At 64.7% G+C, this 23,721-nt stretch overlaps 1 protein-coding gene across 4 annotated transcripts; it reads left to right on the top strand.

Annotated features, from left to right (window-relative positions):
• Positions 1-230: 230 nt before the first annotated feature.
• On the top strand, positions 231-21,239 carry SLC25A28 (solute carrier family 25 member 28). 4 transcript variants are annotated; one of them, XM_029061243.1, is made up of 4 exons: positions 231-379; positions 15,671-15,899; positions 17,139-17,195; positions 20,404-21,239. In XM_029061243.1, exons 1-4 carry the CDS (start codon positions 248-250, stop codon positions 20,919-20,921), a joined length of 936 nt encoding a protein of 311 aa, XP_028917076.1. In that variant the 5' UTR covers positions 231-247; the 3' UTR covers positions 20,922-21,239. The 4 variants fall into 4 exon arrangements, with proteins under 4 accessions (XP_028917076.1, XP_028917078.1, XP_028917077.1 ...); XM_029061245.1 differs by lacking the exon at positions 231-379 and adding an exon at positions 390-407; XM_029061244.2 differs by lacking the exon at positions 231-379 and adding an exon at positions 6,658-6,755.
• The last annotated feature ends 2,482 nt before the right edge of the window (positions 21,240-23,721 follow it).

The following is a 23,721-nucleotide window of genomic DNA, read 5'->3' on the forward strand; positions in this document are numbered from 1 at the left end:
CGGCGCCCCCGGATCCCGGCCAATCCGCGGGCGAGCCGGGCCCGGCCCCGCCCCCGAGCGGCCGGAGCGCCGAGCGGGGGAGCCAATGGGCGCGCGGGGCGGCGGAGCGGCGGGCGGGGCGGCCAATGGGGCGCGGGCCCGGGCGGGCGTCGGGGCCAATGGCGGGGCCCGGGGGGCGGGGCGGGGCGGGGCGGGGCGCGCGGGGGCCGGGGGCCGGGGGCGGGGGCCGGGGGCCGGGCCCGGGCGGATGGCGGCGTCGGGGCGTCCGGCGGAGTACGAGGCGCTGCCGGCCGGGGCGGCGGTCAGCACGCACATGGCGGCCGGGGCGGTGGCGGGCGTGCTGGAGCACTGCCTCATGTATCCCGTCGACTGCGTCAAGGTGAGGACGGCGCCATCGTCATGATGGGGTGGGTCCGGCGCTCGCTCTCTGCCGGCCCCGGCGCTCGTCGCCGCCGTCGCCGTCGTCGTCGTCGGAGCAGCGGCGTGGCTCGGTGGAAAGAGCACGCGCGGGCTTGGGAGTCGGAGGTCCTGAGTTCGAATCCCGCCTCTGCCGCTCGTCGGCCGGGGGGGGGCACCGGGGGCGAGTCGCTTCACTTCCCTGGGCCTCGGTGAGCCCCGGTCTGGAAAACGGGGACGAAGACCGGGAGCCCCTACGTGGGACAACCCGGTTCCCTTATGTAATGATGTTAAAAATGTTGGTATCTGTTAAGCGCTCCCTAGGTGCCGAGCACCGTTCTGAGCGCCGGGGTAGACACGGGGGCATCGGGTCGTCCCACGTGGGGCTCACGGTCTTCGTCCCCATTTTCCAGATGAGGGAACCGAGGCCCGGAGGAGTGAAGCGACTCGCCCCCAGTCCCCCAGCCGACAAGTGGCAGAGCCGGGATTCGAACTCATGACCCCTGACTCCCAAGCCCGGGCTCTTTCCACTGCGCCAGGCTGCTTCTCTCCCCCAGCGCTCAGAACGGCGCTCGGCGCCTAGTAAGCGCCTAACAGATACCCACGTTATCGATAACAGCGGCGTGAGAACAGCAGAGAAGCAGCGTGGCGCAGTGGAAAGAGCCCGGGCTTGGGAGGCAGGGCTCATGAGTTCGAATCCCGGCTCTGCCACGTGTCGGCTGGGTGACTGGGGGCGAGTCGCTTCACTTCTCCGGGCCTCAGTTCCCTCATCTGCAAAATGGGGACGAAGACCGTGAGCCCCACGTGGGACCGCCCGATTCCCCCGCGTCTACCCCGGCGCTCAGAACGGTGCTCTGCACCTAGTGAGCGCTTAACAGATACCGACATTATGATTATTATTATAACGACGGAGTGTGTGAAGCTCGGCCTCCGAAGAGTATAATAATAATGTCGGTATTTGTCACGCTCCCCCTAGGTGCCGAGCACCGTTCCGAGCGCTGGGGGAGACCCCGGGGGAACCGGGTTGTCCCCCGGGGGGCTCCCGGTCTTCGTCCCCGCTTTCCGGACGGGGTCACCGAGGCCCGGGGAAGTGAAGCGACTCGGTCCCCCCGGCCGACGCGCGGCAGAGGCGGGATTCGAACCCAGGACCCCCGACTCCCAAGCCCGCGCGCCTTCCGCTGAGCCGCGCCGCTTCTAGTGAGACGATAGTCCCGATGACGAGGGGGCTGGGGGTCCGGCGCTCACTCTGCGCCGGCCCCCCCCCCGCGCTCGGCCTCGCGGTCACGGTCGCGACAGTCGTGATGACGAGGACGCGGGGGTCCGCTCGGCGCTCACTCTCTGCCGGCCCCCGCGCCCGGCCCCGTGGCCCCGGTCGTAATAATGATCCCGATCGTGGCGACGGCGACGGCGTGTGCGTTTAGGGCCCGCCCCGTGCCGGCCCCCGCGCCCGGGCCCGTGATGACGGCGTTGGTATCCGTCAAGCGCTCGCTATGTGCCGAGCGCCGGGGGAGACGCGGGTTGTCCCGCGCGGGGCTCTCGCGGTCTTCATCCCCGTTTTCCCGCCGAGGCCACCGGGGCCCGGCGAAGCGACTCGCCCACGGTCACCCGGCTGACGAGGGGCGGGGCGGGGATTCGAGCCCGTGACCTCCCAGGCCCACCCGTCGCCGCGGTCGGGGCGATGACGACGATGCCGGGGTTCCTCGAGCGCTCGCTCTCCGCTCGCCCCCGCGCTCGGCCCCCCGGTCCCGATCGTCGTCGCGGTCGGCGGCGGCGTGATGACCACGGTGCCTCTCGAGCGCTTCCTCTGTGCCAGCCCCTGCGCTCGGCCTCGTGATCGCGGTGATGATCACGATGATAATCGCCATGGTGATGGCGTTTGTCTAGCGCTTACTCTCTGCTGGCCTCCGCGCTCCGCCTCGTAATAATCATCATCGTCACCGTCGTAATGGTGGCGTTTTGTTAAGCGCTTACTCTGTGCTGGCCTCCGCGCTCCGCCTCGTAATAATCATCATCGTCACCGTCGTAATGATGGCGTTTGTTAAGCGCTTACTCTGTGCTGGCCTCCGCGCTCCGCCTCGTAATAATCATCATCGTCACCGTCGTAATGATGGCGTTTGTTAAGCGCTTACTCTGTACTGGCCTCCGCGCTCCGCCTCGTAATAATAATAATCGTCTTAATAATGATGGCGCTTGTTAAGCGCTTACTCTGTACTGGCCTCCGCGCTCCGCCTCGTAATAATAATAATAATCATCATAATAATGATGGCGCTTGTTAAGCGCTTACTCTGTACTGGCCTCCGCGCTCCGCCTCGTAATAATAATAATCGTCACCGTCGTAATGATGGCGCTTGTTAAGCGCTTACTCTGTACTGGCCTCCGCGCTCCGCCTCGTAATAATAATAATAATCATCATAATAATGATGGCGCTTGTTAAGCGCTTACTCTGTACTGGCCTCCGCGCTCCGCCTCGTAATAATCATAATCATCATAATAATGATGGTGTTTGTTAAGCGCTGACTCTGTACTGGCCTCCGCACTCCGCCTCGTAATAATAATGATGGTGCTTGTTAAGCGCTTACTCTGTACTGGCCTCCGCGCTCCGCCTCGTAATAATAATAATAATGATGATGGTGTTTGTTAAGCGATTACTCTGTGCTGGCCCCTGCACTCAGCCTCATAATAATGATGATGATGACGGTAATAATCGTGATGATGGTGCTTGTTGAGCACTTACTAGTCATTCATTCATTCCTTCAATAGTATTTATGGAGCGCTCACTATGTGCAGAGCACTGTACCGAGCGCTTGGAACGGACGAGTCGGCAACAGACAGAGCCGGTCCCTGCCCTTTGACGGGCTTCAGTAATAATGATGATGATAATCACGTTCGTTAAGCGCTTACTATGTGCCGGTCATCGTACTAAGCATCATCATCATAATAATATCGGTGCCCGTTAAGCGCCTACTACGTGCCGGTCACCGTATTGATCATCATAATGACGACAATGGTGTCCGTTAAGCGCCTACTACGTGCCGGGCGCCGTATTGAGCATAATGACGATAACGGTGTCCGTTAAGCGCTTACTACGTGCCGGTCGCCGTACTGAGCGTAATGATAAAATGGTGTCCGTTAAGCGCTTATTATGTCCCGGGCACCGTCCCGAGCGCAATCCCGATGACGACGACGGTGCCCGTTAAGCGCTTACTGGGTGCCGGCCACTGTACTGAGGGTAATGATAATGATAACGGTCTCCCTCCCCATTTTCCAGGGGAGGGAACCGAGGCCCAGAAGGGAGCGGCGAAGTGAGAAGCGGCGAGGCGGAAAGAACCCGGGCTTGGGAGTCCGAGGTCACGGGTTCGAACGCCGGCTCGGCCACCCGTCAGCCGGGTGACCGCGGGCGGGTCGCTGCGCTTCCCTGGGCCTCGGCGACCTCGTCCGGAAAATGGGGACGAAGAGCGGGAGCCCCACGTGGGCCGACCCGACGCCCCCGTATCTGCCCCCGGCGCTTGGAACGGCGCCCCGCACGGAGCGAGCGCCTGACGGATAGCGACGTTACGAGGTGACCCGCCCCGGGGACGCGCGGCAGACGCGTGGTGGAGCCGGGATTAGAACCCGCGACGTTCCGGCAGCCGGGCCTGGGCTCTAAACGCCAGGCCGCGAGACCCCACCGCGCTCCGACCCGCGCCTGGGGGCGGGGGGCGGAGACCCCCGGCAAGCGCGTACGCGCCGGGGTGCGCGGCGTTCGTCCCGTCCTCTTTGTCGAGCGCTCGCCGTGTGCGGAGCGCTGCGCTGGGCGCCCGGGAGACTACGGCGCTGAAGAGAGGACCGTCCCCGCCCACGGCGAGCTCCCGGCCGAGAGGCGACCGAGCGAGAGTCGCGCCCAGGGCCGGGCCCCGGGGGGGCCCCCCGGGTCAAGCGCTCAGGACAGCGCTTTGCGCACAGGCGAGCGCTCAAGAAACGGGCCGGCGCGGCTCGGGGGAGAGAGCCCGGGCGCGGGCGTCGGAGGTCGCGGGTTCGAACCCCGGCTCTGCCGCTCGTCGGCTGTGGGACTGCGGGCGAGCCGCCTCGCCTCTCGGTGCCTCGGTGACCTCGTCTGTCAGACGGGGATTAGCCGCGAGCCCCGCCGGTGACCCCGTATCTCCCCCAGCGCTCGGGACAGTGCCCGGCGCGTAGTAAGCGCTCAGCGGGTGCCAACGTCACTACTGTTGTCGTGCGAGGACCTGAGCTGAGCTTACCGACATCATCGTTGTTATTTTCGGGCGCTCTCGGTCGGCGCCGTCTCCCCTCACGGGGCAAAGGGGAGAGCTGGGGGTGTCGCAGGCCAGATTCATTCCTTCGTTGGGTAGCGTTCCTTGAGCGCCTACTACGTGCGGGGCACCGTACCCAGCGCTCGGGACGAACGGGTCGGCAACGGACAGAGACGGTCCCTGCCGTCGGACGGGCGCGCGGTCTGATCGGTGAGGACCGGATCCCAGTCCGGCGCTTTTTGCGCGCGGCGGGCGCTCAGTAAACACGATGGCTCGAACCAACGGATCTGGCAGCGTCGGGAGCCGTTCGGCTCGGCGGGGAGAGTCAGAGGTCACGGGTTCGACTCCCGGCCCTGCCGCCCGTCGGCCGGGTGACCGCGGGCGGGTCGCCTCGCCTCTCCGGGCCTCGGTTCCCTCGTCTGGAAAACGGGGATTAACCGTGAGGCTCCCGTGGGTTAAGTGAGCGCTTAACCGATACCAACGTTATTATTATTATTATTATTATTTATTATTATTGATGACAGATACCGACGCTACTGTTCCCCGACGAACCCTCATCTAGCTCCTTATGGGGACGGGAGATCAACGGACGGTCGGAATCGAGGGAGGCGGGGCGAGACCCGGTTTGGGGATGGAGCGACCCGCGGCTGTTTCTCGCCCCCGTTTCTTGCGCTCAGTCGACCGATGGCGTCGACGGAGCGCCTTACTGTCTGCGGAGCACTGTGCTGACCGCCCGGGAAGGCACGGGACAGCAGTAGAGGGCGGCGATCCCCGCCCGCCGTGAGCTCACCGTCCGGTGGCCCGGGAGGAGCAGCGGGGCTCAGTGGCGAGAGCCCGGGCTTGGGAGGCAGGGCTCACGGGTTCGAATCCCGGCTCCGCCACCCGGCGGCCGCGTGACCGGGGGCGAGTCACTTCGCTTCTCGGGGCCTCGGTTCCCTCATCTGGAAAATGGGGACGAAGACCGTGAGCCTCACGGGGGACGACCCGATGACCCCGCATCTCCCCCGGCGCTCAGAACGGCGCTCCGCACAGAGTGAGCGCTTAACAAATACCAACATTGTCATTATTGTTATTATTAGCTTCTCTGGGCCTCAGTCACCTCGTCTGTAAAATGGGGATTAAGGCTGTGAGCCCCACGTGGGACGGCCTGATCTTCCTGCATCTCCCCCAGTGCTCAGAACGGTGCTCTGCACATAGTAAGCGCAGCGTGGCTCAGTGGAAAGAGCCCGGGCTTGGGAGTCGGAGGTCACGGGTTCTAATCCCGGCTCCACCGCCGGTCAGCTGTGTGACCTCGGGCGAGTCACTTCACTTCTCTGGGCCTCAGTTGCCTCATCCGTCAAATGGGGATTAAAACCGTGAGCCCCACGTGGGACGACCCGATCGCCTCGTATCCCCCAGCGCTTAGAACGGCGCTTCGCACGTAGTGAGCGCTCAACAGACACCACAATTTATTTAACGAATACCAACATTATCCTAATTAGCTTCTCTGTGCCTCAGCGACCTCATCTGTCCAATGGGGATTAAGGCCGGGAGCCTCACGGGGGACCCCCCCCCCCCCCCGATGGTCCCGTACCTCCCCCAGCGCTTAGAACGGTGCTCTGCACGTAGTAAGCGCTTAACGAATACCAACATCATTATTAACGTGCAGCAAACCGACCGGAACCTATTCCCGCGGACGGTCCGAGCCGTGGGAGGCGAAAGTCAAACGCAGCGATCGGCACCTTTCGGAGAGGCCTTTTTGCGGACCACGTCGGAGATGACGATAATAACAACGGTGTCGGTATTTGTTAAGCGCCCGCTATGTGCCGAGCACCGTTCGAAGCGCCGGGGTAGACACGAGGGAATCGGGTCGTCCCACGTGGGGCTCACGGTCTTCGTCCCCATTTTACAGACGGGGTCACTGAGGCACCGAGAAGTGAAGTGACTCGCCCGAAGTCACACGGCCGACAAGCGGCCGAGCCGGGATTCGAACCCACGCCCTCCGACTCCAGAGCCCGGGCTCTTTCCACTGAGCCGCGCTGCTTCTCTGCTCCCGCGATCCTCAGAACGAAAGAAACCGCGGGCGTCAGCAGATGCTCCTCATCTCTCGGCGGGAAGTCCGGAAAGCCTCAGGTCGAAGCAATTCGTCCGCGGCGGAACCGAGGACGTGGAGGGCGGCGGTATCGTCTACGGGGGAGCGGGGGAGAAACCGGTCCGTTGGCCTCTTTCGGAGGGAGCGCCCGGGTCGAGAGCCGGGCCTCGTCCTCCCGAAGGAAGCCGGCCTACTCTCTGCCGGGCAGCGGATTGGATTTACAAAGAAATAACATCTGTCGATGGCTCGGTGCCAAATGCGGAAGCGGCGCGGCGCGAAGGGCTCGGGCTCGGGAGTCAGAGGTCGTGGGCTCGACCCCCGGCCCCGTCGGCCGCGTGACCGCGGGCCGAGTCGCTTCGCTTCTCCGGGCCTCGGTTCCCTCGTCTGGAAAACGGGGATTAACCGTGAGGCTCCCGTGGGACGACCCGACGCCCCCGTATCTCCCCCGGCGCTCAGGACGGTGCTCCGCACGTCGGAAGCGCTTGACTAATACCGGCGTCGTCACTCTCTGTTACCTCCTCTGTAAAGCGGGGATTCACTGGGAGCCGCACGCGGGCCGAGCCGATTAACCCGTACCTCCCTCGGCGCTTAGAACGGTGCTCTGCACACGGTAAGCGCTCGACGGGTACCGGCGTTATCAAGGGGAGGTGCTCGGCGTCCCCGCCGGCGGCCTAGCGTCGTCGACCTGCGTAACTGAAGGCGAAAGAGGGCGGCGCTTGGGTTCGATGTCCGCCGCGGGCAGCGAGGGAGGGACGCGCCCGACTAAATGCCGAGAACGGAAGTCGGCCCATTTCTGTTTCTGCCACTCCGCCAAGCCGCTGATGCGTTCAGCGGCATTTATCGAGCGCTCGCTAGGTGCAGAGCACCGGACCGAGCGCTCGGACCGGACAGACGGGCAACGGGGCCGGTCCCGGCCCTCCGACGGGCTCACGGTCTGATCGGGGGAGTCGGACGGACGAGAGCAGCGGCGATAGATGGAATCGGAAAAGGGGGACGACGCCGTAAGAAAGGAAGACCGGACGGTTCAAAACGGGGAAGGAGTCGGTAGCCTCAGGTCCGGGGAAGGATCCGGAGATGCCGCCCGGTCCCGGTCCCGCGTGTATCAAAATACAGCGCTTTTAATTTTTTTCCCGGAGCTGACGCGCTGCATGTGTAGATATTCCAGAGCTGCCCCGTAACACCCTCGCTATACTTAGGCCCTCATCAGAGGACCGAGTTTAGGGCGTCGGGTTTCCGGAGAGACGTCTGAACGGAGCCCGAGAGGGCAGCGAAGAATCGTTTAATAGCTTCCAGAATGAGTGGGGGAATAAAGGAGGTGGGGATTATCTAGTCCCAAGGAGAGAGATCGCCCAGGGAAAGCTGCACCGGCGTTCCTCTCTGCGAGGGACTGTTTTAAGGAGAGCGGCCGTCAGCCGGGCTCCGGGTCTAGCGGGGATGAAGCGGGGAAAGGCTCAGGTGGCAGCAGAGAACGACCGTCTTGCGGGCTTCGGAGTCAGAGGTCGGGAGTTCGAATCCCAGCTCCGCCGCTTGGCGGCCGCGGGCGAGTCACTTCGCCTCTCCGGGCCTCGGTTACCTCATCTGTAAAATGGGGACGGAGACGGTCACGCGGGACAACCCGAGTCCCCCGCGTCTCCCCCGGCGCTTAGAACGGCGCTCTGCGCGTAGTCAGCGCTTAGCGGATACCGACGTTATTGACGTCTCGTGGCCTCTGAGCTGGTTGCGGGCGGGGAGCGTGTCCGTCACGTTGTCCCGTGCCCTCTCCGCCGAGCGCTCCGCGCCCGGCAAGCGCCCGGTAAATGCGATCGAATGAACGATTCAGGGTTTCCGGAAAGAGAGGTGTTTGAGAAAGTGGAACCCCGGCCCAGGAAGGCAGTTTCCCGTCTCTGCTCCGACAAAGCCCGGTCCGAGTTGGTCCCTCCTGCAGGTGCGCTCTTCCCGGGCCCGCGCCGGGAGAGCCTCTGTTCCCGGGCCTGCGCCGGGAGAGCCGCCGTTCCCGGGCCCTTGCCGGGAGAGCCGCCGTTCCCGGGCCCGCGCCGGCCACCTCTCGGCTGCTGCCGAGGACCGCGGCGGGGGCTTAAAATAGCCTGGCGTGCGGCAACCCCTTTTGACCACGGCAGTGGGTCTCGTCCCCCCGCGGCGGCGGGAGGGGGAGGCGGCGGACCCCCGCGGCCTCTCCCGGGCCGGCCCCCGGCCGGCCGCGCCGGGAGCCGAGGGGCTGCCGGCACGGGAAGGTGCCGTCTGACCTCTTTCCGGGCTCCGGCTCCTGGCTCCGGCTCCTGGCTCCGGACCTGCCCCCCAACAGAGGCGGAGCCGGTCACCTTGACCCCTTGGGAATCCCTTAACCGGAGCCCTCCCGCCCACCCGCCTGGGGGCTAGTTTTAGGGCGGATTTTGCAAGGGAGGCCCCGGGATCTCCTTACGGGGGAATCTCGGAGCCGCTTTCGGCGGGAAGCGGAGAGGCGGAGGTGTCTCCCTCCGCTCGGGAAGTGGGAAGGGGCCGGGGGGGGGGGGGGGAGGCGGGGGGAGCGGATTCCAGCGTGGCGGAATGACACCCCGACCCTCTTCCCGGCTGCCGGCCCGCCGACCGGCCGGTCGCGGGAGCGATCCGTCGTCCCGGCGCCCGCGGCCGAGCGGGCGCGAACGGGGGCGGGGAGGACGTGGCTGGCGTCCCACGGGGCTCGCTCTCCAGCGGGCTGTGCCGGTTTTCCCCGCTCCCCCGGAGCAGGTGCGGAGGAAGAGCCTCTCCCGGAGTCAGAGTCGGGAAATCGTATTTCCTGAGCGCCGAGAGCACCGTACCATATGACAGACGCTCTCCCTGCCCCCGGTGAGCCTCCGGTCTCCGTAATAACGGCGGTGTCCGTTAAGCGCCTGCCGTTTGCGGAGCGCTGTTCTAAGCGCCGGGGTGGCCACGAGGGAATCAGGGGGTCCCACGCGGGGCTCGCGGTCTTCGGCCCCGTTTTACAGACGGGGTGACCGAGGCCCCGAGAAGCGAAGTGACTCGCCCACAGTCACACGGCTGACAGGTGGCCGAGCCGGGATTCGAACCCGTGGCCGCTGACTCCCAAGCCCGGGCTCTTTCCACCGAGCCACGCTCGGCTCCCAGCTTTTGGGTGTGGGAACCGGTTTCCCTCTGTAACTGGCCTGCTAATAACAATGATCTCGAGTCCGTGTATTGCCATTGTTCTTGTCTGGCTCCCCAGTAATAACAATAATAATAACCTCGCTTCTATTCATCGCCACCGTCCTCGCCCGTCCGTCTCCCCCGATTAGACCGTGAGCCCGTCAGAGGGCGGGGACCGGCTCTCTCTGTCACCCACTGGTACGTTCATTCGTTGGTATTTATTGAGCGCTTACTATGTGCGGAGCACCGTCCGAGCGCTTAGTGCAGTGCCCTGCGCACAGTAAGCGCCCGATAAATACGTTGGGATGAATGAATAAATACTACCGAGTGAACAGCGGGCGGTGTTTGTTAAGAGCTTACTGGATGTCGGGCCGAGCAAGGGAAGCAGCGTGGCCTCGTAGAGAGGGCACAGGCCCGAGGGACAGAGGACCTGGGTTCTGCTCCCAGCTCTGGCACCCGTCTGCTTCGTGATCCTGGGCGAGTCACTGCATTTCTCTGGGACTCGCTCACCTCGGCCGTAGAAGCAGCGCGGCGCGGTGGGAGGCGCCCGGGCTCGGGAGTCGGAGGTCACGGGTTCGTATCCCGGCCCCGCCGCCCGGCGGCGGCGGGACCCGGGGGCGGGGCGCTCCCCTTCTCGGCGCCTCAGTGACCTCATCTGGAAAACGGGGATGAAGACCGGGAGCCTCACGGGACAACCCGATGACCCCGCGTCCCCCCCGGCGCTTAGAACGGCGCTCGGCGCCCAGTGAGCGCCGAACGGATACCGACCCTATTATCGTCATTAAAATGGGGATCGGGTCCGCCAGCCCCCTGAGGGGCAGCGACCGGGTCGAATCCGATCGTTCCGTGTCTTCCCCGGCCCTGCCGCGCGTCGGCCGTGCGACCGTGGGCGAGTCGCTTCGCCTCTCTGCGCCTCGGCCACCTCATCCGGGAAACGGGGATTGACCGCCAGCCTCACGTGGGACGACCCGACGGCCCCGTGGCTACCCCGGCGCTTGGAACGGTGCCCGGCACGTGGCGGGCGCTTGACAGATACCGACGTTACTGTTATCCCCCGGGGCTTAATGACAGCATCTGGCACGCGGTAAGCACTTGACAGATGCCGTTAAAAAAAAAAAAAAAGGTCACAGCGTGCCGAGCACCGTACTAGGCACTGGGTTAGGTACGAGATAATCAGGTTGGACGCAGACCCCGCGGAGCCCCCGGTCTAAGTAGGAGAGGATAGGTTTTCCTCCCCGTTTTACGGGTGAGGAGACCGAGGCACGGAGAAGCGACTTGCCCGAGGTCGCACGGCGGGCAAGCGGCAGAGCCGGGGGTAGAACCCGGGTCCTCCGACTCCCAGAGGACCCCCCCCCCGGGCCTGCGCTCTTCGCGCGGGTCCGAGTCGCTTCTGTCGTTCGATGGTGTTTACGCGGTAGTATTTACTGAGCGCTCACTCTGTGCAGAGCGCTGGACCGAGCGCTTGGAACGAGCGAGTGGGCGGCGGGGAGAGACGGTCCCTGCCGTGTGTCGGCCTCACGGCGCGAGCGACCCGCTTCGATCGATTCGGCTTCCGCGGAACTGGCGGCCGGTTCTCCTCCGACGTTCTTCCCTAAAGAGAAGCGAGCGTGGCTCAGCGGAAGGGGCGCGGGCTTGGGACTCGGGGGTCGTGGGTTCATTCGTTCGGTCGTATTCACCGAGCGCTTCCTGGGTGCGGAGCACTGGACTGAGCGCTCGGAAAGTACGGCGCGGCAATAAAGAGAGGCGATCCCTGGCCACGCCGGGTTTACAGCCTAGAGGTGCGGGGGAGACAGACATCAAAGCAGGTAAACGGGCATCAATATAGATGGGAGTTTTATATATATATATATATATGTGTGTATGTGTGTGCGCGCGCGTGTGTATATATATGTGTGTGTATGTGTACACACACACACACACACGCATGTATACGTATAAGCGTGTACACATCTATGTAGAATTCGAACCCACGACCTCCGCCGCCCAAGCCCGGGCTCTCTCCCCTGAGCCACGCTGCTTCTCCAGCCGTCGGGACCTCGCCACCCCAGACCTAGGTGGTGTGCGTCCGGGCCTCGAGGCGTAGACGATCCTCGTGGTCAGCCGCTTTTCGGAGGAGAAGCGTCTGCCGAGCGGATTTTGTGGTTTTGCGGGGGGGGGGGGGCGGGGAGGATTATCAAGTAAGATTAATTTCTTCCAAAGTCCCATTCGAGGCCCCCCCCGGGGAACCGTGGCCCGGGAATGCAGCTGAGGGCGAGGAGGGCCCTCCGCCTGCCTCGGCGCCTCGAGAGGGCGTGGCCCTAACCGTCGCAGCAGTCGATCGGCGCCATTCATCGAGCCGGCGTCGCGGCGTCGCTTACCGTTCGCGGGGCGCCGCCCTGAGCGCCTGGGAGGGGACGGGGCAGTGGAGTCGAGGGACGTAATAATGACGTCGGCGTTTGGCAAGCGCTCACTACGCGCGGAGCGCCGTTCTAAGCGCCGGGGGAGATACCGGGTCAGCGGGTCGTCCCGCGTGAGGCTCGCCGTTAATCCCCGTTTTCCAGCCGAGGGAACCGAGGCCCAGAGAAGTGAAGTGACTCGCCCACGGTCACACAGCCGACGCGTGGCCGAGCCGGGATTCCAACTCATGACCTCTGACTCCGAGCGCCGGGGGAGATACGGGGCCGTCGGGTCGTCCCACGGGAGGTTCACGGTCAATCCCCATTTTCCAGACGGGGTCACCGAGGCACAGAGGAGGGAAGCGACTGGCCCACAGTCCCACGGCCGACGGGCGGCAGAGCCGGGAGTCGAACCCGGGACCTCCGACTCCCAAGCCCGGGCTCTTTCCACCGAGCCACGCTGCGGTCATAATAATTCCGGGTTTCGTTAAGCGCTCGCTACGTCTAGGCACTGTACCGAATGCCGGGGTGGGTACCCTGTATCTCCTCCAGCGCTTAGAACAGCGCCGTGCGCGTAGTAAGCGCCTAACAAACACCAACGTTGTTATTACAGGCAGATCGGGTCCCTGCCCTACCCGGGCCTCACTCTCTCATTTCCCCGTTTTACGGATGAGGTAACCCAGGGACAGAGAAGTGGCGTGGCAGACAAGTGGCCCAGCCGGGATTAGAACCCGTGACTTTCTGACTCCGAGGCCCGCGCGTTATCCGCCATGCCGTCCTGTCCGCAGTCTTTAAGGGGGAGACGGAGAGGGAGAGAAATTACAGATAAGGGAAATGGTAGATTATGAGGATGCGGGCCTGGGGCGAGTATCAAAGCGCTTGAGGGGTAATAATGATAATGATACTGTTGGTATTTGTTAAGCGCTCACTATGTGCAGAGCGCCGTTCTAAGCGCTGGGGGTGATCGAGTCGTCCCACGTGGGGCTCACGGTCTTAATCCCCATTTTACGGACGAGGTGACCGAGGCCCGGAGAAGTGAAGTGGCCCGCCCACAGTCCCCCAGCTGACAAGTGGCGGAGCTGGGATTCGAACTCGTGGGCCCCCCCCCCCCCGACTCCGAAGCCCGTGCCCTCTCCACTGAGCCTCGCTGCTTCTCTACTCAAGCGAGCGCCCCGGATGATGGAGGAGGGGAGGCCGAGTAATAATAACGCTGGTGTCTGTTAAGCGCTTACTCTGGGCGGGGCACCGTTCTAAGCGCCGGGGTAGACGCGGGCGGATCAGGTCGTCCCACGTGGGGCTCCCGGTCTTCATCCCCGTTTTGCAGATGAGGGAACCGAGGCCCAGAGAAGCGAAGGGACCCGCCCCCGGTCACGCAGCTGACAGGTCGGACCGTAAGCCCGTCGGAGGGCGGGGACCGTCTCCGTCCGTGGCCGACCCGTTCATCCCGAGCGCCCGGTGCGGTGCCCCGCGCGTAGTAAGCGCTCGGTAGACGCCGTCCAACGCGGTGGCGGAGCCGGGATTCGGACCCATGACCCCCGACTCCCAAACCCGGACGAGGGCTCGGTCGGAGAGGGCCTCTTGGAGCCGGCGGGATCGGAGGAGGATTCTGAAGGTGGGGAGAGTGGCGGATTGTAGGCTGGGAAGGGGAAGGCGTCCCAAGCCCGAGGAGGGGGGCCCGGGGGACAGAGAGACGTCTCCCCCCTCCGCTTTCCTCCGGACCCCCCCCCCCCCCGGCCCGCGTCGGGGAGGTTAGCCCGTCGACCGCGGCTTCGCTCCCGACCCGGCCCTGGAAAATTGCGGGAGAATGCCAGCCGACCTTCGCGACTTGAGAGGGGGCCGCGGGGGCCCTAGCTGGCGGTTCGATCTCTGACGGGCCAGAGGGTCACGGGGGGGGGGGGGGGGGGGGCCTCGCCTTCCATCCCGCGGGAGGGATCGCGGGCCTCCCCCGGGACGCCCGCCGCGTCCGGCGGGGGGGGGGGACCCGACGCTCGGAGACGGCCGCTTCGGTTCGGTCGTGTCCTCGGAGCGCCCGCTGGGCGCGAGGCCACCGTCCCGGGCGCCTGGGGAGTACGGCTCGGCGACAGACGGGGACGATCCCCGCCCGCAGCGGGCTCCCAGTCTAAGACGGGGGGAGACGGACCACGGGAAGGTAAACGGGCATCGGTGGCATCGTCGTAAATAAGTAGAATCGTGGATACGTGCACGTCGTCGATAGAGATAAGCTAGAATTATTAAATACGGTTTTTAACATATCGTTTGTAGATACGTACGTACGGGCACGAGTGCCGTGGCGCGGGGAGGGGGCGGAGAGCGAAGGGAGTGGGGCAGTAGGGAGGGCAAGGGGCGGCGCGGCTCGGTGGAAAGTGCCCGGGCTTCGGAGTCAGGACTCGTGAGTTCGAATCCCGGCTCGGCCGCCTGTCAGCCGTGTGACCGCGGGCGAGTCGCTTCACTTCTCTGGGCCTCAGTTCCCTCGTCTGGAAAATGGGGATGAAGACCGTGAGCCCCACGTGGGCCACCCCGACTCCCCTGCGGCTACCCCAGCGCTCAGGACGGTGCTCGGCACGTAGTGAGCGCTTGACAAATACCAGTGTTGTTGTTATTGTTAGAGGAAAAGGGGGGCTTAATCTGGGGGAGCTTCCCGGAGGAGGCGGGCTTTACTTCTCCCAAGAGCGTGGCGACGGCATCGACTCAGATGGCAAGCGGAGGGTAAATAGGAAGTTCTCTGGGGAGGAACTAATTCTTAGCCCCGACTGCCGCGGCTGGCCGGAGCCAGCAGGGACCCTGGGCTCCGAGAGACGATGATGACGACGACGATAACTGTGGCGTTGGTCAAGCGCTTGCTTCGTGGCAGGCGCCGTACTCAGCGCCGGGGTGGGTACGAGCGGATCGGGTCGGACGCGGTCCCCGCCTCGATCCCCGTTTTAGAGACGAGGCGACCGAGGCCCAGGGAAGAGAAAATCGCGGTATCCGTCAAGCGCGGTTCTGAGTGCTGGGGGATGCGAGGCGATGAGGCCGTCCCGCGTGGGGTGCGCGGTTTTTTAATCCCCGTTTGACGGACGAGGTGACCGAGGCACAGAGAGGTTGGGCGACTCGCCCGAGGTCACGCGGCTGACTCGCGGCAGAGCCGGGATTAGACCCCGTGACCCCTGACTCCCGGGCCCCGCGGCTTCTCCCGCGGCGGACGGGTGGCCGAGGCGGGATTGGAGCCCACCGCCCCCGGGGATCGGCCCGACTCCGACCCGGCGAGGATCACGTTGGTATTTATTTTCGCGCTCCCTCTGCGCGGGGCACGCAAGGTGATCGATCGGGTTGTCCCACGTGAGACGGGCTCGCGGGCTCAATCCCCATTTTACGGACGAGGTCGCCGAGGCGGGGCGGGAGCCGGGGGCGTCCGAGGCCCCCCGAGGAAGCGAGAGCGGACCGGGTCCCGTAACCTCCGTCTCCTCTCCTTGCGCTCGCAGACGCGGATGCAGAGCCTGCAGCCGGACCCAGCCGCCCGCTACCGCAACGTGCTGGAGGCCCTGTGGAGGATCGTGCGGACGGAGGGCTGGTGGCGGCCCATGAGGGGCCTGAACGTCACGGCCACGGGGGCCGGGCCCGCCCACGCCCTCTACTTTGCCTGCTACGAGAAGTTAAAAAAGACACTGAGTGACGTGATCCATCCCGGGGGCAACAGCCATATCGCCAACGGTATCATTGATCCTTCCTGCGCCGGTTCGCCCTCCGCCCCCGCCCCCCCCTCCCCGAAGGCCCCGGGCCCTCGCCGCTCTCGTCCCTTCCGCGCCCGGCCTCGTTTCCCACCCGAGGCTCTGGGGTCGGAGAGGGCGGGCCCGCTCGGCGGACTCCGGGCTCCTTGGCGACCGCCTCTCTCGGTCCCCCCCCGGGGCACCCGCTTCTGCCTTCTGATAACGTCGGTGTCCGTCGGGCGCTCGCTGCGTGCAGAGCACCGTTCTGAGAGCGCCGGAGTAGATCCGGGGTCATCGGGTTGTCCCGCGGGAGGTCTCACGGTCTCAGTCCCCGTTGTCCGGGCGAGGGAACTGAGGCACGGAGACGTGAAGCGACTTGCCCACGCGGCTGACGGGCGGCAGGGCAGGGTCTCGGGACGAGTTGGCGAGAAGAGTCCGCTCTTCTCCGGCCACGCCCGTCCTTCCTCTCCGCCGCCCCGTGGTCGGGGACCCGGTGCCCGTCTCCGTGTCGGCCACTTAGCCGTTCAGAACCGCCCCGCTTTCCGACGCCCCCGAGGGTGGCTCTGGGCGTGTCCCCCCGAAGAAGGAGCGGGGAGCTCCGACCTCGGCCCGCTCAGGAAACTCGACCCAGCCTCATCTGGAGGAGGGGGCCCGGGAGTCGGAGGCTGGCGGTTTCGAGGACGGGGGGGGGGTTGGAGGTCCAGAGGGGGGTCCCGGGGTTCTCGGCGGGCTTTTACGGGGCCGGGGGGGGGGGGTTGGCGAGCTTAGGGAGGGGGCGGAGAGGAGGAGTTTGAGCGCCGAAGGAGAGGGGCAGACGGGAAGAAACCGGGAGTCCGGAGTTGCTGGGAGCGGGAAGGACGCGGGCAGGAGGAGACAAGGTGAGTTGCCTTCGGAGGTCGAGCCGCCCGAGAGGACCGTGTGACTCGCGATCGTCCTCTCCCCGCCCCGGCCGCTCGGGCGTCTGCTCCGCCCTCCCCTCGTCGGCTCCGCCGGGACTCCGTGGTCGGAGACTTTCCTTGCTTTAACTGCCCCTCGCCCGTCGGGCAGAGCTGCGGAGGCGCCCGGGAGCCTCCTGCTCCGTCGGCCGGCGCCTTCGGAGACGCCGGGGGGGGCCCCCCCCGCCCCCCTTCCTCCGAGCGGGGGGCCCCTCGGGTCGCCCCCCGCGCCCCCCCGGACCGGCTCCCCGTCGGATCCGCCCGCCCTCTCCCCGCCTCACGTGTGGCAGTTGTTTTCTCGTTCGCAGGTGCGGCGGGGTGTGTGGCCACGTTGCTCCATGATGCGGCCATGAATCCTGCAGAAGGTAACGATCCGCCCGTCGAGCTCCCCGAAGCGGGAGGCGGTGTCCGGACTGCCCCGGCTTCCCCGGAATTCCCCCTTCCCGACGGGTCTTCTTGCCCCCCGACCGGGCGCCTGTGGTTCGGTTGCCAGCTCTCGTCGCCAGGGGGCGCCCTCCTCACAATGACGATGATGATGATGATGACGACGATGTCGGTATTTGTTAAGCGCTTACCGTGTGCAGAGCACTGCTCCGAGCGCTGGGGAGTACCGTTGGTATTTGTTAAGGGCTTACCGTGTGCCGAGCACCGCTCCAAGCGCCCACGTGAGGCTCACGGTTAATCCCCGTTTCACAGATGAGGTCGCCGGGGCACAGAGAAGTGAAGCGACTCGCCCCCCGGTCACACAGCCGACAGGTGGCAGGGCCGGGAGTCGAACCCGTGACCCCCGACTCCCAAGCCCGGGCTCTTCCCACCGAGCCGCGCTGCTCATCTCGGGCCGGACAGGCTTAACCTGTGCCGCTCACCCAGTCGGTCGTATTTGTCGGGCGCCTGCTGTGTACGGACCACCGTGCCGAGCGCCTGGGAGAGTAACAACGGACAGATACGATCCTGCCCCCCGCGGGCCCGCAGTCTAGGGGAGAGAGGGAGGCCTTGGGGCCCAAGGGACCGTCCCGGGGAGAGGCCCTGCCCCGGGTGTGTCCCGGCCGCGGGGAGCTGGGAGTGTTCACGGCCCAGGTGGGTCTGGTCTCTTCCGGACAGTCACGCTAGGTGGTGATTTAAGTGCCGACTCTGTGCCGGACACCGCTCTGAGTTCTGGGGTAGGCGAAGGTGACGGGGTCGGGTGCAGTACCTGCCCCACGTGGGGCTCCAGGTCTAGCGAGTGAATCCCCATTTTCCATAATAAGGAAGCGGAAGGCCTTGAGAAGTGACTTGTCCAAAGTCACACGACAGGCAGGTGGCGAAGTGAGGGATTAGCACCCAGGTCCTCCGACTCCCCGGCCCGTGCTCTTTCCACCAGGCCACGCTGCTACCAGATGACCGGGATTCATTTTTTTTTTTCCTTTCGACGGTATCTGTCGAGTGCTTACCCCGTGTCGGACGCTGCTCCAGATGCCGGGGAAGATACGAGTTAAATCGGATAGAAGCCCTGTCCCGCATGGGGCTCGCAGTCCAAGTAGGAGGGTAGAACGGGTGTCCCCGTTTTACAGCTGTGGCAAGCGAGTCCCAGAAAGGTTAATAGTGATGATGATGATGATGATGGCATTCGGTAAGTGCTCACTCTGGGCAAAGCGCCGTTCTGAGCGCTGGGGAGGGTACAGGGTGAGCAGGTTGTCCCACGTGGGCCTCACCGTCTCTATCCCCATTTTACAGATGGGGTCGCTGAGGCACAGAGAAGTTATGTGATTTGCCCAGAGTCACACAGCTGACGAGTGGCCGAGCCGGGATTTGAACCCGTGACCTCCGACTCCCGAGCCCGGGCTCTCTGCGCCGAGCCGCGCTGCTTCTCTAGTCTGAGCGACCTGCCCGCGGTCCCTCGGCGAGCGATTGGCAGAGTCGGGATTAAAACCCGGGTCCTTCCGTTCTCTCTCCGCTAGGCCGTGCGTCCAGTGCGAGGAATCAATAATAATAATAATAATAATAATAATAGTAATAACGTTGGCATCTGTTAAGCGCTTGCTATGTGCCGAGCACCGTTCTAAGCGCTGGGGGAGAGACAGGGTCATCGGGTCGTCCCACGCGAGGCTCGCGGTCAATCCCCGTCTTCCAGACGAGGTCACCGAGGCCCAGAGAAGCGAAGCGACTCGCCCACGGTCACACGGCCGCCGAGTGGCGGGGGCCGGGAGTCGAACCCACGACCCCTGACTCCGAAGCCCGGGCTCTTTCCCCTGAGCCGCGCCGAATCGAAACTTTCCCCTTTCCTGCCGGGTCGAAGGGACCGGAGTTGGGAAAGAGAGAACTGATTGAGGCCTGTCAGTGGATGGGGACCGTCCACCGGGCCGCTGAGCGGCGGAGGCAGCCGGGGCAGGCGGCCCGGACGCGGTTGTCGGCCCGAGCGTCACCGGGGTCAGCCTGGGGGCCGGCCTCGTGTCACGCCAGGCCGGTGCCGGGGCGTGGAAACCCACGGAGCTCAGTAATACGCCAACGTGAAGTTAGGAAGCGTTGCCCCGGGGGTGCGATGACGTCCTCCCCTCGGTCCCGCCGCGGCCTGACCGGGAGACGACCGTCCGGGGGGATTTGGGAGCCGTTCGCCCTTGGCTCGGGGAAGGAGTCGGACAACGCCGGGGAGTGTTTCGGTTCTGTTTGTTTTTTAATGGTATCTGTTAAGCGCTCACCCTGCACCAGCCGCACCGTACCGAGCGCTGGCGTAGATACAGTCCGGACGGGTGGGCCGCAGTCCGGGTTTCAGGGCTGGGATTTTTTGTTTTTATAGTCGTATTTATAGAGCGCTCGGCTGCGTGCGGAGCACGACGTACTATGTGCCCGGGAAAGTTCGATATAACAGAGTTGGTGGGCACATCCCCCCCGCCCACAGGGAGCTTACGGTCCGGGGGCTTAAACGGTATCCGTTACGCCCCGACCGCGCGTCGGGCGCCGCGCGCTAAGCTAAGGCGAGCCAGTCGGGTTCGGGTCGGACACGGTCTCTGTCGCACGTGGGGCTCCCGGTCTCAATCCCCCTCTTACGGAAGAGGTAACTGAGACGGCGAGAAGTGAGGCGACTCGCCCAACGTCGTAGAGCAGGGTCCCGGGGGGTGCTCTTTCTCCCGCGGTGCCGCCTCTCCCCCGGAAAAGGGAGTCTTCGCCCCCTGGGATCGATGCCGTAGGCAGGTAGACAGCGGGGACGGCGGGAGTGGCGTATCCCGGCATCCTAAGCGAAAAGTGGAGCGAGGGGGGTGGGTACCGGGGGGGGGGGGGCGGGGGGAGGGGGCGGTCCCCGTCGTAGAAGTCTCTGCGACCTCAAGTCGGCCGGTGTCGGTATAGCGTTACGCCCCGGTAGAACGGGGATCGGTCGCGCTCCCTTCCTCCCCGTCCACCCGCCGACCCCCGGGGACTTGAGCCGAGGTCCCGGCCAAATCGCTCATCCCCCTCTCTCTTCTCCCCTCCATCCCGTCGGCCGATCCGCCGGCCGGGGACCCCGGATGGCGTCCGCTCCCCCCCCCCGCCCCGCCGCCACCGACGGGCCGTCGCTCCCTCCTCCTTCCTCGCCCGGCGCGGACGGACCCTCCCCGCCAGTGGTGAAGCAGAGGATGCAGATGTACAACTCGCCCTACCGGCGGGTGACGGACTGCGTGCGGGCCGTGTGGCAGAAGGAAGGGGCCGGCGCCTTCTACCGCAGCTACACCACGCAGCTGACCATGAACGTCCCCTTCCAGGCCATCCACTTCGTGACCTACGAGTACCTGCAGGAGCACTTTAACCCGCACAGACGATACAACCCCGGCTCCCACGTCATCTCCGGGGCCTGCGCGGGAGCCGTGGCCGCGGCCCTCACCACGCCGCTGGACGTTTGCAAGACGCTGCTCAACACCCAGGAGTCCCTGGCCTTGAACTCAAACATCAGCGGACACATCACGGGCATGGCCAGCGCCTTCAGGACGGTGTACCGGGTCGGCGGGGCGACCGCCTATTTCCGGGGAGCGCAGGCCAGGGTCATCTACCAGATCCCGTCCACGGCCATCGCCTGGTCCGTGTACGAGCTGTTCAAATATCTCATCGCCAAACGGCAGGAGGAGCGGAGGGCCGGGAAGTGAAGGGGCGTCGGAGACCGGGGGGGGGGGCCCGGGCCCCCGCCCCGGCCCGGCCCCGGCTGACCTCCCTCCCCCGCCCCGCTCGAGTCCGGAGGGGAGGCGACCCGAGGCCTCCCCGCGGCCGGCGGAACGTGGCCGGCGCCACCTCGCGCCGGGGGCCGGGGCGGCCCCCGGCTCTGCCGGCCCGGCCCTCCCCCCGGCGGCACGACGTCCACGGTCTCCTGCCTCCACCCTGGGTCGGCGCCCTGCTCCGGACCCTCGGCGAGGGGGAGGCCCCGCTCGCTCCCCTGGTTCCGAATAAAGAGGCTTCTTGAAATGAAACGGTTTCACTGGGTTCGTCTTGCCCGGGGAGGGGAGCGCTGCGGGAGGCCCGTCGTCCCCCCCCCCGGAACCGGGACTGAAAACATCTGGCTGGCCCACGCGTGAAATCTCCCCCCGGGGTCTCAGCGCGGTTTTCATGGTGCGTCAGGTCTCCCGGCACCTTCAGTCAGTCAGTCAGCTGTTTATCACGTGCAGGGCGCTGTACTAAGTGCTCGGGAGAAGGAGAATTGGGGTGTTTCTTAAGCGCTTACTGTGGGCTGAGCACCGTTCTAAGCACTGGGGTAGCGACGAGATCATCGGGTCGATTACAGCCCTCGTCCCACGTGGGGCTCGCGGTCTCGATCCCCATTTTACAGAGGAGGGACCTGAGGCGCGGAGAAGTCGAGAGACGTGCCCGAGGTCACGCAGCAGATGCGGGGCAGAGCCGGAGTCAGAACCCGGGTCCCCTGGCTCCCGGGCCCGCGCTCTCTCCGCTAGGCCACGCTGAGTACGGTATGGCGCTAACGATGCGATAAAATCTGTAGGATCAAATGGTGCACGCGATATGTAACAGGCACGATCCTTGCCCACAGTGAGCTCGCAGTCCAGGGCGGGAGAGGGACCTTAGTATAAATAAATTACGGATACGTACCTAAGTCCCGAGGCGACGGATACGCGGGGCGAATCAGGGCAGTGCAGAAGAAAGAGGGAGAAGAGGAAAGGAGGGCTTAGGGAAGGCTCTTGGCCTTCACCTCCCTCCCTCCCTCACCCCTTGGCACCCGTGACTCCGCACCGCTCGTTAGGAAAGACATCTGGCGGTGTCCCAATGCCGTCGAATAATAACGTCGGTGCTTATTAGGCGCCTGCTGTGTGCCGAGCGCCGTTCTAAGCGCCGGGGGAGAGACGGGGTCATCGGGTCGTCCCGCGCGGGGCTCACGGTTAATCCCCCCTTTACGGATGAGGTCACTGAGGCCCAGAGAAGCGGAGTGACCCGCCCACAGTCGCACAGCTGCCGAGTGGCAGAGCCGGGAGTCGGACCCGTGCCCTCTGACTCCCAAGCCCGGGCTCTTTCCACCGAGCCGCGCTGCTTCCCCGTAGGGGTCCGGACACCCTGGAGACCCCGCTGACGTCGTCCCGTGTAGCTGAGGAACTTCCTCACAAGTCCCCCATCTCGTTAGGTGGAGCCCAGGGCCGTCCGCGCCGGCAGAGGCCGCTTCATTTATAGAGCGATTTTATGCTCTGCGGTTATTGTCCCGTCCGGTAAAGTGCTCTGTCGTGTACTGAGCACCGGGGTGATAACGACATTAGCAACGGTACTTGTTAAGTGCTCACTCTGAGCCGAGCACTGGTCGAAGTGCTGGGATGGACGCGAGCTAGGTCGGACCCAGTCCCTGTCCCACCCGGGGCTCACGCTCTTAATCTCCATTTTACAGGTGAGGTACCTGAGGCCCGCGGAAGTTAAATGACTTGCCCAAGGTCACATAGCAGACTTGGAGGAGCGGGGATCAGAAGCCAGGTACCTTTGGCTCCCAGGCCCGGGTCGCATCCACTAAGCCACGCCTAGATGTGGCCAGAAGGCGAGCCGCTTCTCTGCGCCTCAGTTCCCTCATCTGGAAAACGGGGATTAACTGTGAGCCTCACGTGGGACGACCCGATCCCCCGGTACCTCCCCCAGCGCTTAGGACGGTGCTCTGCGCGTAGGAAGCGCTTAACGGATACCGAGGTTATTATTATTATTAGATGCAGATCATCCGGTCAAACGCAAATTCCTGTCCCACGTGGGACTCCCAGTCTAAGAGGGGGAACAGATATCTAATCCCCAGTTCCCAGACGAGGAAAGCGAGGCACAGAGAAATCGAGTGACTTGCCCACCAACCTTCGGCTCGCAGGCCCGTGCTCTTTCCTCTTGGCCATTAGCGGTCGGGATCGGCCCGTTACGCATCCCCGTTCTCCTGTGAGACGACTCGACGGCACTTAGGGGAAGCAGCGTGGCGCAGCGGAAGGAGCCCGGGCTTTGGAGTCAGGGCTCGTGAGTTCGAATCCCAGCTCTGCCGCCTGTCAGCTGTGTGACCGTGGGCCAGTCGCTTCACTTCTCCGTGCCTCAGTTCCCTCATCTGTAAAAATGGGGATGGAGACCGTGAGCCCCACGTGGGACGACCCGATTCCCCCGCGTCTACCCCGGCGCTCGGCACATAGTAAGCGCTTTAACGAGTACCCACGTCATTACTTGATGATGATAATACACATCCCCGTCAGCTGGCGCCTCTTGGGCGAGGCATCGTTCTGCGTATCGCATGAAGCGAGTGAAACAGAAGAGTGGAAATCATCGCGTATGCTATTAAAGAAGAAATTATCCGACGAGGCCCAGAGAACAAAGAAATGGACGGGAAATAGTCGATTATATAACTGTGACCAATTATAATCGGAATAGAAAACATCTAGACAGATACACGAGGGGCTCACACCTGGAGGGTTCTCAGTAAATAATAATTTCGGTGAAGAA

This window comes from Ornithorhynchus anatinus, chromosome 3 (genome assembly GCF_004115215.2).
Source record: "Ornithorhynchus anatinus isolate Pmale09 chromosome 3, mOrnAna1.pri.v4, whole genome shotgun sequence".
NCBI lineage: Eukaryota > Metazoa > Chordata > Mammalia > Monotremata > Ornithorhynchidae > Ornithorhynchus > Ornithorhynchus anatinus.